Source organism: Heptranchias perlo, chromosome 21 (assembly GCF_035084215.1).
Source record: "Heptranchias perlo isolate sHepPer1 chromosome 21, sHepPer1.hap1, whole genome shotgun sequence".
Classification (NCBI taxonomy): Eukaryota; Metazoa; Chordata; class Chondrichthyes; order Hexanchiformes; family Hexanchidae; genus Heptranchias; species Heptranchias perlo.
Window position 1 is genome coordinate 19,332,382 of NC_090345.1, and position 13,222 is coordinate 19,345,603.

The 13,222-nt window shown below is 37.7% G+C and overlaps 1 protein-coding gene across 1 annotated transcript in view; it reads left to right on the forward strand.

Moving 5' to 3' along the window:
* The window catches only part of nrap (nebulin-related anchoring protein), a 79,181-nt gene that overhangs the window by 27,162 nt on the left and 38,797 nt on the right, over positions 1 to 13,222 (forward strand). The window contains exons 13-19 of the mRNA XM_068002186.1: positions 1,172 to 1,276; positions 3,903 to 4,001; positions 4,312 to 4,416; positions 7,297 to 7,404; positions 9,329 to 9,436; positions 9,853 to 10,050; positions 10,849 to 10,953. Coding sequence (XP_067858287.1) covers positions 1,172 to 1,276; positions 3,903 to 4,001; positions 4,312 to 4,416; positions 7,297 to 7,404; positions 9,329 to 9,436; positions 9,853 to 10,050; positions 10,849 to 10,953 — 828 coding nt within the window. The remainder of the gene's footprint in view (positions 1 to 1,171; positions 1,277 to 3,902; positions 4,002 to 4,311; positions 4,417 to 7,296; positions 7,405 to 9,328; positions 9,437 to 9,852; positions 10,051 to 10,848; positions 10,954 to 13,222) is intronic.

Here is a 13,222-nt window from a genome sequence, read left to right on the forward strand (position 1 = left end):
GATAGCAGTAGATTTAATCTGTTTGTATGAAATTCCCCTGTAACCCTTAATGTCTCTACTAAAATAGCAGAATAAGGAGTTTCAGACGAAATACACTGTGTACATCTGCTACTATCTTACAGTGTAATTTCAATGGCAAAGGAATTTAATCAAAATTTATGTACATATCCCTTAACCCCAGTTAAGGGATATGTACATAATTTAAACATTTATGCACAGGTTGTTGAAGGCAACAGTAAATGTAATTACTGTTAAATATGTAAGGACTGTTAAATATTGACACTGTTAAATACTGTTTAATTTGACAGTGTGATAACTTTGCAACAAAATATAATAATTTTCTATGAAGTGCTAAAAGCACACGTTACTAACAAGGCTGTGAGAATTTTTTATATGTGTGGTATAAATGTTAAAAGAAAGTTTTCCCAGTGTTACAGATCTGGGATGGATTCAGGTTTGAGTCCAGTTTTTCATAGTTGGCAATTTGAACTATTGGGTTGAACGGAATCGTTCCCACTAGTGGCTGTGATGCCTTCCAAATATGGGGAGGGAAAATTAAAAGGGAGAATAAGCCCTGGATAGTTTCCTGAACTTCCTGGTGGCTGGCTACAAGGGACATTGGTGGCAGGCAAGCAATGGGTTGTGTGCCTGTCTTTTCAGCTAAGAGAATTAGGCTAGGTAGACCAAGGGAAGGGGATAAAAGTACAAAACGGGGGAAACTTACTGCAAATACACCCATTAAAAAGTAAAAAGAAAGTCTGAATTAATCTTAAATATAACTTGTAGAAAAGAATTAAAGCAATGTGTTTTGTTAGTTATTACCTTTTCTATATTATCTATCATCAGACTGTAAGCATTTTTTGATGTTCAGGTGACTGAGCAGCACTACACAGCTTGCTACAATCTGATCTCTTGTGGTATATAATATGAGAATAAACAGTGGCTCACTTGACTGAGACCAGCAAATGTAGCAATAGACTAGTGTTTCACTGAATATGTATTGATGTGTATTGATATTCAGCTCATGCCCTGACAGACACCTGACTCAGAAGGTGAGTACATTTTTAGTTTTGAAAATGTTGTTACACCAGTAATTTTAGCTGCTGACTTTGTAAGAATTGATGTTTAATCTCAAAATACTGACTTTGGAATATTTCCTTGTGTTTTTTAGAGGAAGTACAAAGCTGACTTGGAAGGTGACAAATTGCTTTGCTTTTATCCAGCGGATATTACACCTTCATTTGAGACAGTGAAGAAACTAGTCCCATTAAAAGATGTAAGGCTCTACAGACACTTGAATAATTCTTCCTCTAGTTTTTTCCTCTCTATCCTACTCTCCCTAAGGTACTGGTTTTTGCGAGGGCATGGTTCCAACTGCCCTCTGCTACTTCTCCCCAGTGGCCATTCTTCACGAGCCTAGACAGTTATTTTCATCAGACTATTTTAGCCATAAAGGGCATCACCATTGTTTGGGGCAACCTGCGCTCATCTGAAAGATACACACGCATTCACGCTCGCACGCACACACATTCCAGCATGGGGTCACTGGGTAGCAATCAGCAATGGAACATTTTTCTAGCCCAGGAATGCTGACGTGAATTGCAGAACCCAATTGCTGCCTGGCTGAGATTAGCTAACAAACTGCAGATTGAACCATTCTGATCTGTATGGTTTAGTACTACAACCTGTTTATGGTGGCATAAACCTAAACGTTTAAACAAATACTAAGTAATTTAAATAAACCCCAGAGAAAATGAAGAAGTTAGACTGATAAAAAAAATAGTCTCTTCCTCTACTACTTCAGTACAGGACTCAAAGGTGTTGTCTTTAAGATGAGACGTTAAACCAAGGCCCTGTCTGCCTGTTGAAGTGGATGTAAAAAGATCCCACAGCACTATTCAAAAACTGGGGGAGTTCTCCCCAGTGTCCTGGCCAATATTTATCTCTCAACCAACATCACTAAAGCAGATTATCTGGCCAGATATCTCATTGCTGTTTGTGAGACCTTGCTGTGTGCAAATTGGCTGCTGCGTTTTCCTACATTACAACAGTGACAACATTTCAAAAGTATTTCCTGCACTGTGAAGCACTTTGGGATATCCTGAGGATGTGAAAGGTGCTATATAAATGCAAGTTTTGTCTTTCTTTTACTATAGTTTATGACAAAGAATTCCATTTTTTAATCACTTTCTATGCAAAGAAATAAACTTGTTGGTTAGTTTGTGTTTGGTCTAACTGCGGTATCAAAAAGTTTATATGGAAAAGAATAGGATATTTTGGATTAGGATGCTCTGTATTTACTGATGAATACGGATCAGGTAAAGATAGCAAAGCCACAGGAATGTGGGGATGGGAAGGCATCCATGTGAATGTGGTTAGTGTAGTGAGTGGTATGCCACTGAAATGTAATGTATTTTTGCCAGTCTGCAATGCTCTTAACTTTCAAACAGAAGAGGTGGACTATTGCAAAGGTACCTTGTTAATTTAGCTTCAGGGTGGGCTGTGGCCCAGCCATTGTTCTTCTTGTACTTATTTGTTAAATTGGGGAAACCAGACACAAAGTTGACTCAAGAAACACAGTAAGGTTTAAAATCAAGAATAAATAATACAGTGACCTAAAAAGGGCTTTTTCAGCTCTGTTTTCCAAACAGTGCAGCAGTATTTCTATTAAAATTATTAAGTTAGAAAAATTATTATTTAGCTTGTCTCTAAAATGCTGTGCAAAATGGAAGGGTGTTAGAAGTTTGGATTTTAATATAAATGGTATTCACTTGCAAAATTTATATATTTAATGCATAATTTAAATATTACTAGGACTTAGTGTCTGCTTCCGGCATCTCCACATCATCAATTTACCTGAGGAAGGAGGAAGCCTCCAAAAGCTTGTAGATTTCAAATAAAAATCGTTGGACTATAACTTGGTGTTGTAAAATTGTTTACAACTGTCAATACAAAAAGACAGTGTGAAGACACCGGAAATAACCAGCACAGTGTACACAACCGTTTCTCTTACGCAGTGATTTTTCTAAAAACTTGAACATAAGCGTTGGAAGCTGGAAGGGAGGGGGGAATTGGAGAAAAAATCTTCTTGATCTAATACCAAAAGTTGTTTCGCATGCAGGAGGACAAGTTGATAAAGCTGTAAAAATATAGGGATTGTAGATTTCATAAATAGGAGCATAGAATACAGAAGTAAAGAGGTAATGTTAAATTGTTATTCATTTTTGATCACAGTTAGACTATAGCATCCAGTTTTGAGTGCCTTACTTTCGGATGCCAAGACCATGGAATGGGTACAGAGGAGACTCACTAATATGAAAGCAGGAATGAGAGGTTTTAGTTATGAGAAGAGATTAGAGAAACTGTTTTTTTTCCCATTATAACAAGAAGGTCAAGAGGAAATCTAATAGAGATGCTAAAAATTATGAGAGGCTCTGACAGGACAAATTCGGTAAAACTATTTCCACTGGTCAGTGAGTCAATAACTAGAGAGCAGAAATGAAAATCATCACCAAAAGAATGAAGAGATTAGCATTTTTTTTTAATCCAGAGGGTTGTCAGGATATGAAATGCCAGAAATACCAGAAACAGTGGTGGAAGCAGAATCCATAATAGGTTTTAAAAGGGAAATGGATAAATACTTGAAAAAGAAAAATGTAAAGAATGGGGAATAGGACTAAGTTGATAGCTGTTTCAGGGATCTGGTACAGTCATGATGGGCCAAATAATTCTGTAATTCAAACTTTGTTGTGATGAAGAGATAATTTTGGTAATGGAGTATTTTCATTAATTTTAAGTATTCCTAATATTATTTTCTGATGTTTATATGCAACACCCATTGTTACTTTTCAAATTGCTTTTCTCATCTCTATTTCTTTGTGAACTTTTGCTTGTGGCTTTAGATGTACTACAGGCAGCATGTGGAGAAACTGAAGTACACATCAGTAACAGACACTCCTGAGATAGTGCAAGCAAGAATTAATGCACAACAGCTAAGCAATGTAAGTCTTGGATGTACCTAAATTAATACAGGAGATAGGGTGTCATGAATTACCTAGGATAGCACTGTCAGCTATGGGGATACAGTGATTGTTTTAAAAACATTCCCTTTAAGTGAAGATTGTTTAGAGGCATTGCAAAAATATTGTGTAAACGCAGATTGGTTTTCATCTTCTCAGCAGGAAGAATCCACAAAGAGACACTTTACCACCATTATTTTTACAATTAGATAGATATGTTTAACTTACTGTGTTCCCCACACGCTTTAGTTAACACAAATCACAAGCCTTTGCCTATGTTTTTTCTTTACAGTTAAATTATCGGGCACAATATGAAAAGACCAAAACCCAGTACACATTGCCTCTTGAAGTGCCACATTTAGTTAAGGCCAAGGCAAATGCTGATCTGTACAGTGATGTAAGTATCAAAACCCAAAAATAAATTGTTGCTCAACATTGGAATTTGACATCTGATTGCATGGAGTGAATATTATTAACTTATTGGGCTCCAATGACATCACATGGGTTGGACTGCAATATTAACTTGAGGCCTGAGTGGGGAAGCAGTGATAGTCTTCCCGTCAGGCCAAAGCTATCAGGAAGAGGATAGCTTGAGCTCCACAAGGAAGATTTGGGCCTCCCTAGCCCCGGGCTTCCCTCCCCTGATCCCTGTCAGACACCCACGTTTGATCACTTCCCTTAGTGCCAGATCCTGTTTCCTCTAATCCCTGGCGGTGGCTTCATGATTTTAAAGGCCGGGCAGCCATATACCGTTGAATTCCAGGCCGTTTTGGTTGGGAAGTTGTCCAGTGGCATGCTAATGTGGTCTGCCCATTAAAATCAGCTGGACCTCCCCACTGCTGCTCCTGGGCTGGCCAGCTGCTCACTGAGTCACATTCCCAGGACTTAAAATCGACTCCAAAATGCGAGTTTTACTCCACTAAAATCACCTCCGCTCCTATTGCACAAGGTGGGTAGGGGAATATGGATCTTAAAAACAATTTGTGACATTAACAGATATGATTTTATGAACATATTGACTGCATTTATAACACTGGCAAATTCTAAACCTAATCAAGACATGAAGGATAATAATTAGATTGTTCAAAGTAATCCCATTGTATGTGGAGTAAAGTAATAAATTCAGCAGAATTTTGTTTGATATTTTAGTAAAACTATTAATTTTATTACTGAGATGGAGATGTTAGAATCTGATCTCCCTCTTAGCAAGGCTGCTCTGGTGATATCATAGGGAGTGAAGCTGTATATCCTCTCCAATCTGTGCATTAATGGATCAATCCTCCATATTATAATCAAACCATGTGGTTCACTGGATCTAAATGCATCTATATGCTTATACATTTATGTTACCTTTAAAGCTGAGCAATATATCCATTTTTGGAACATTAGTATCGCTTAATTTTAAGTCTGCTGGAGCTACCTGATAAAATACTAACTGTTTCTGATTTGATTGGTGCAACTCACTGTAGTACTAAAAAGAAGCCAGAAGATGGCAGCCTTATTCCATATAAACAGCACCTTAACTTTTGTTATTCCCGTTTGATCAGTCCCTGTTGCACACATGCACTTAACTGTTTTCCAAGTTTTCTGTGCTCAATAGGTGTTCCACAGGTTAATTTACTAAAATTACTGTAACACCAATCCAAGCATTGTGACTCCTGTTTGTGTGTATTTTTCTATAAGGCACCATTTAAATGTTTTTGCATTTAGATTTTTTTTTAACTTAATTGCCTTTCCTTACACTAATACCTGTTTTGATTGCAACAAGATTTAAATAACTGCACAATTTGTATTTATGTCAGTTAATTAGATCTCATTCAGCACACTGGTTAACCCTTTAAGCACTAAATCTATGTAGCTTTCAAAATACACCAATCTGCCAAATAGGTGTCAGCCATGGCTCAGTGATAGCACTCTTGCCTTTCAGTCAGAAGGTTGTGGAGTCAAGTCCTACTCCAGAGTCTTGAGCACAAAATTGGGGCTGACATTCCAGTGCAGCACTGTCAGAGGTGCTGACTTTCAGATGAGACCCTAAGCCGAGGTCTTGTCTGCCCTCTCAGGTGGACGTAAAAGATCCCGTGGCATTATTTGAAGAAGAGCAGGGTACAAGATTGGTATCCTGGTCAATATTTATCCCTTAACCAACATCATTAAAACAGATTATCTAGTCATTATCGCATTACTGTTTGTAGGACTTTGCTGTGTGCAAATTGGGTGCTGCGTTTCCTACATTACAACAGTGACTACACTTCAAAAGCACTTCATTGGCTGTAAAGTGCTTTGAGGTTGTGAAAGGCGCTATATAAATCTGAGATCGTGAAAGGAGCTATATAAATGCAAGTCTTTTTAAATACCAGCTGTACAATCATTTTCTATAAATATCTATTACACTTCTCTCAATATTTCTGAATGTTCACTGGTATAGACTGGGTGCATGATTCATTCCAGCAGCTTCCGGCATTTGTCCCATTCATAAAGGTGACTGCTGTAACTAGCTCATGACTTTGTGGTTCATTATGGGATTGTGTTCATAAATATTCTAAACTGTCAATCAAAATTGCATACCCTAATTATTCTGATGAATTCCTTCTTAAGCATCTAACAGTTTTAAATGATATTAAAGAAATAAAAAGAAAAACCACAAATGTTGGATGTCTGAGACAAAATCAGAAACTGCTGGAAATGGTGAACAGATTTATCAGTGTCGGAAAGAGAAAAATAGGTTAATGTTTTGAGTGTGGCCTTTCATCAGAATAGTTCTGGTTGACATGCTGTGTATTTTTAACATTTTCTAAAAATGCAACTTACCCCAGATGAGCTGTAAATGAGTGAAGCCGCAGGTAAGCAGCATTTAATGGTTAATCAGCTTCAAGATTCCATTTGTAATTCTCTCAGAGGAGATGGCTGTTGAAGGCCCAAAGTTAAATGAGTCTGAGCAGCCTCCACCCACTTCGCAATGGATACCAGTCAGCAGCACAAAATTGCCCTTGCAATATCTATCAAGAGCTGGCACAACAAATAATAAAGAGTCATAGAATCATAAAATCATACAGCGTAGAAGGAGGACATTCGGCCCATCATGTCTGTGCCAGCTCTCTGAAAGACCTACTGATTAGTCCCACCCCCGTGCCCTTTCCCCATTGCCCTGCAATTTAAAGGATTGATTATTTTTGATTTAAGGAAACTGCTTCTGTTTCAAATATGCAAATCTTATGTGTACACATAAACACACACATGTATGCATAATATATAATTTGAGTAAACTCTGTGCCCTCAGATCAAGTACAAAGAATTCTGGGAAAAGAGTAAGGGCAAAGGGTTTCATATGAAGCTGGATTCGATAGCTCTTTTAGCTGCCAAAGCCTCCGGGGACCTGGCAAGTGAAGTAAGTTGCTGGTTTTCTCTTTCATCAGTTTTCCCTAAACCTAGATACAAAGCCATTTCTACAGATGCTGTAGACTTTGTTTCCTGCCAGGCACACTGTAGTTGAGGTGAATCAAAAAATAGCGAAAGTAGATCAAAAAAAAAATTGAACGTTGACAACTAATTGTTGTTCATTCTGGTAAAGGAATCCCATGGTTCCAGTGATTGAATGTGGGAATATGTTTCTGGTAGAGAGTCATTACAGTGAAACAAATTATGTATCCATGGTTCTGTGAAAAAAGTTATCAAAGATGCCTGCACAAAACTGGGTCACAAGTTTCTAACCATCCAGATTAGCTCAGTTCAGTTGTGCTAATGCAAAGCTCAGTGCTGTGATAAAATATTTAGCCCAATAGAATGAGATTAGAAGGTTGAGGGGTGATCTAATTGAGTTGTTTAAAATTATGAAAGGATTCGATAGGGTAGATACAGAGTAACTATTTCTTCTGGTGGGGCAATTCGCAACAAGGGGCACAATCTTAAAATTAGTACTAAACCATTCAGGAGGGAAATCAGGAAGCACTTTTTCATATAAAGGGTAGTGGAAATCCAGAACTCTCGCCCCCAAAAGGCTGTGGATGCTGACTTAATTGAAATTTTCAAGACTGAGATCAACAGAAAGTAAGGGTATCAAAGGATATGGATCAAAGGCAGGTAAATGGAGTTGACGTACAGATCAGCTATGATCTGATTGAGTAGTGAAACAGGCTCGAGGGGCTGAATGCCCTACTGCTGTTCCTATGCTCATATTATGTCAGTATATTGGAAATTCCATCTCCCTCCCCGGCTACTGTCTCAGGCCGAATCAGATTATTCCCAACCTTGGCTTTCTATTTGAGCCTGAGTTGAGCTTCCTACCCCATATCCTCTCCATCACAAAGATTGCCTACTTGCACCTGCCTCCATCCTTACCTCAGCCCATCTGCTGTTGAAAACCTCATCCATACCTTAGACACCTTCAGATTCAACTATTCTAATGCTCACCTAGCCGGCCCTCCACGCTCCATATACTTCAGCTCATCCAAAAATTTGCTTCTCATATCCTATCCAGCACCAGGTCCCACTCGCTCATCACCCAGTCTTCACTGACTTACCCCCGATCCCCCAATGCCTCGAATTTATAATTTTCAGCCTTGTGTTTAAATTCCTCCATGGCCTTGCCTCTGCCTATCCCTGTAACCTCCTCCAACCTCTCTATTCCTCAGATTCTAGCCGCTTGTGCATCACCCCTTCTTTCGCCCCACTATTGGTGGCTGTGCCTTCAGCCACCTAGGCCCCACACTCTGAAATTGCCTTCCTAAACCCCTCCCATTCTCTACCGCTCGCTCCTCCTTTAAGAACATTTTGGACGAAGCTTTTGGTCACCTCTCTCAATATTTCCTTCTTTGGCCCAATGTCCACTTTTCCCCCTTTCCATCCCTGTGAAGTGCCTTGAGATGTTTTTCTATGTTGAGAAGTTTTATATAAATGCTTATTGTTTTGTTATTGTTGTTGTGATGATTCCTAGCAAAGTGGCCTGTTCAATTTCAAATGCATCATTATAAATTTTGCAACCATTTTGATACATATTTTGGATTGGGAAACTTGCACATGGTACACCGTAGAATGCCAGAGTATCTACAGCCTAGAAATGACGGTTGGTGGTATTAACATACAACAGTTAATGACTTTGCATGATATTCCCTCTCCCACTATTTTAACTTGTTTTAAATAAAAAGGCTGATGCCTTGTCAAAATAGAAGACGCGTGAATATCACATGAAGGCAAATGATCATTTCTAGGTGTACAAGATTGAGAAAGTGTTTAAATCATTTATTTTAGCACTTTATCACCAGCCTACTGCTACATGTTATAATTCAATTCTTTTTTTCCCTGTTGTTTGAAAGATAAAATACAAAGAAGCATATGAGAAAACCAAGGGCAAAGCAATGAGAAGCAAAGTGTATGATTCGAAGACTCTGCATTCTCTACGGGTTTCCAAGATGAGCAGTGAGGTACATTAGATAAGAAAAATCAAAATCCCATTATTTACTTCAGTTCAATATGCAATTTAAAATCATTATGGATTAACAGGAGGGCTAAATTTTCCTTCCAACTGACATTGCATCATATTTTCCCAACTCATGATCTTTGATTTTTAAAATATTATAACTAGAATTTCATATAATGGATTGAATTAAAGTTTACAATATGTTGAATATTCTGTTACATTGGTTAATAATTTACTGTTAATTTATAACCTTGAAAAGCATATTCCTAAGAAAATGCAATATTACTCCAAAATGTTATATAGCTTATATCAGACGTATGTAGTTCACAATACAGTGCCTTCAAACTTACTACGTTAAAAGGTGCAATATAAATGCAAGTTGTTGTTGTTCATACTGTTAACTATTCTTATTTAAAATAGATCGAGTATAAGAAAGACTTTGTAGAGACAAAGACCAAGTTCCACCTGCCACTGGATATGGTGAATCTGACACATGCCAAGAAAGCCCAGGCTTTGGCCAGTGACTTGGATTATAGGAAGAGGCTCCATGAGTATACACTGTTGCCAGAAGACATGAAAGTGGAATGGGCAAAGAAAGCCTACGGGCTACAGAGTGAGGTGGGGCCAAGATGATGCATAATTGTGCCCGCTTTGCTTATTTGATCTTCTACCCCCTAATGAAGGGACAGAATTAATATTTTAAGCTATTTGCTTTAAACTTACAGGAGGGAGTGTACCAATTTATTTTTTTATATTGAAACCTATGTATATTATGCTGCTTGAAGAATATTGTACTCATTTCTAGCAATTGAAGATTAATATAATTTTTTATAAGTTCCTTATTTTATTAAATAAAATGAACATCCCAATAAGTAAATATATTTTCCTGTTGTTTCCCCTTCCTGCCTCTCCTGGAGGCAGTGACTATAGCCGGGTACAGTTCCAGCATCAGACACCTCATCCCAAATGGCTGTTCTTCATGTGTGAAGCTAGATAGTGAGCGTTGACAAGCCGCTTGACTGTGGAAGTATTAGACTGCGGCACATACACCTTTCCAGCAAGGGTCACAGGAAAGCAATTAAGAACTGGAAACCTTGCTATTGTGGGGTTGCTGATGCCATTTGTATTGCTCTTATCACTGCTGGAATCAGCTAACTCAGCACAGATCAGATCAAACAATGGTCTGTATGGGGCAGTCCTATATCATGAGGTGCATATATCCACTATAAATGTTTTTATAAAGACTTCAGTGGTATGAGATAGGCCCCATAGTACAGCTTGAATGTTGATTATGAGATCTTGCTGTCTTTTGCACAATTTGTACAATGAGACCTGTTTATCGACAGGGTTTTGTTCACGTTAACAACATTACAGATGTTAACAGAGAAGCTGATTTTTCTTTATTTTTAACTGCAGAATAAGTACAGAGCAGATCTGACATGGATGAAAGGAGTAGGATGGGAGGCAGAGCGAAGTCTGGATGTGGAGCAGGCTAGGAAAGCCGGGGATATTCTAAGTGAGGTGAGAAAACATAGCCCAGAATTAAACATGTAATTTTCTGACACTAGGTTTGACGGAATTGTTTTCTCTGATAGTGATTCTGATAAGCTGTTTGTTCATGGGAATTCACATGCAATTATTTCTCAATCTAAAGCTATACCATCATAATTGATAAATGGCTTGAAATTTTGCTGTACAGTATTAGTAATGAACACATTAATACATTCAAATGAATTTCCTTTGTCTGCTAGTTTAACAAATAGTTAAAGAGTTTACTTTAAATGCATTGACACCTTTAATAAAATAGCAGTCAGAGAAATTTCATACGAATGTGTTACCGAGTTTGTTACCAATATTGCACAGTAAGATTTCACTCCACGCGTATATCACACTTTTGAACTTGCCAGGGACTGGCCATGCTCTACAAGACATGTCATGATCCAGCGATAATACTAATACTTCCATGTGACTTGTGGGTTACAGGAAGCAATAAACTACCAGCATTTATTTATTGAATATATACTCGATAGTCTTAGCATGTGATATAAATAAAATAATAACTTGGGAACAATGAGGTAAGTAAAAACTGACACAGCTTACATTGTTTGGGAGCATGTAACTGACTTGCTATTTATACTCATGTGTCATATTTCTGACATAACAAAGTGAATCATTTCTGGATCCCTGGACTTTCTGGGCGTAAGGGAAAATCAGAATCTGTTAAATAGATGATAATCACTTGTCATAAGATACATTATCGGGTAAGAACAAACAAGCTCAGTTCAACAATTGTTGAATTGCAAACAGCTGGAAGTAAGACTAGTAAAGTGAGTCTCACCTGGAGTCTACAGTGGAAGCTAATAAAGTTTGCCTGAATTAATGTTAAGTGTCTGTGAAGCAGGAGATATTTGCACTTGTCAAAAGTGACATATATCATATATGAACTGAGTGAATTTAATATAAAGCTTGAAATTATGTAGATTAAACAGCGTGGAATGGGACCCAAATACAGTATGGGGGTAAAATTACCACTGGACCGTAAATCTGGCTTTGCGGGTCGGGTTAAAAAAATGCCGTGGAAATAAAAACAAGATAACCACAAAAATTAATGGAAATGCACAGCAAATCAGTCAGTATTTGAACGAGAATGTGAAGTTAATGTTTCAGGTGGGATCCTTCATCAGAGCTGTAGATGTGGATCCTATGCAAATCATATCACCAGCAATGTTTTAAATAGATTTGGCTGCTATTATATGTGCATTCTCAAGTCAGGAGTTATGAAATGGCAGTTGTTCGTGAATTCGCTTCTTCATATGAATACCAACATCAAAGGGAACAGCGGCCTGATTGTATCACATGGTTTCATCTGCAAACAGATAATGCAAATGGGGCTGATTGATGAAGTATCAGAATTATTCATAAAAAATGGTGTTCCACATTCCATAGGCATGAACAAAAAATACATAAATACAGTTGTACAGGGTTAGTGAACATATTTTTGATTAAGATTTCAGTTTTATCCCAGACAATTATAACCACTTTTTTTTTTCTTTTAAGCAAACTTAGAGATTTGTGGCACACGTACACAATAATCACAACTGAGTTATTAATATTGAAATTAGTTGTTGCCTTTGTGTAGCCTATATCCTTGTAACAGCTTAACCTGACAGTAAATCTGATAGTTTGATTTGATGGTATGATTCTTTTTTTCTTCTGTAGTTAACACCAGCAATATTCTGCACTTTAACAATCCCTCACCAACCTTGTGATGACTGTGAGACAGAATCTTCAGCTTGGGGAAACTTTATAAAAAGAAAATGGCAGAGTTACTGCCAGGTTAACCTGCTGCTCAGGGCATAGCTGTTAATTCCTTAGACTTTGAGTTAACCTTTTAATCCCTTCGCTGTAACCACCATTACTTTGTTTTGTTGTCTACTGGCTCACATTTCTTCTTTTTCACAACATTTCTGAAACCAACTTTGCTTTTTTCTTCCTTACATCATCCTCTCATTTCAATTTTTATGACTTTTTATTATTTGTGCCCTTCTGCCCTTTATAAGCTCCTGTACTTCTATACAAATAGTTGTAGAATTGGCTATGACAGTAAGGGAACTGTACTACACTATAAGTACAAGCCATGTGCTACAGAATGGTCAGAATGGTCTGAATTTTCATATTTGCGGTAACTAGATACAGGATCCTGTGATTTCAATCTGATGGTAATCGTAAAAAAACTATTGTCAAATCTCTGATCCCAAATGCTGGAATTTAGAGAAGGCAGTGCAGAAGA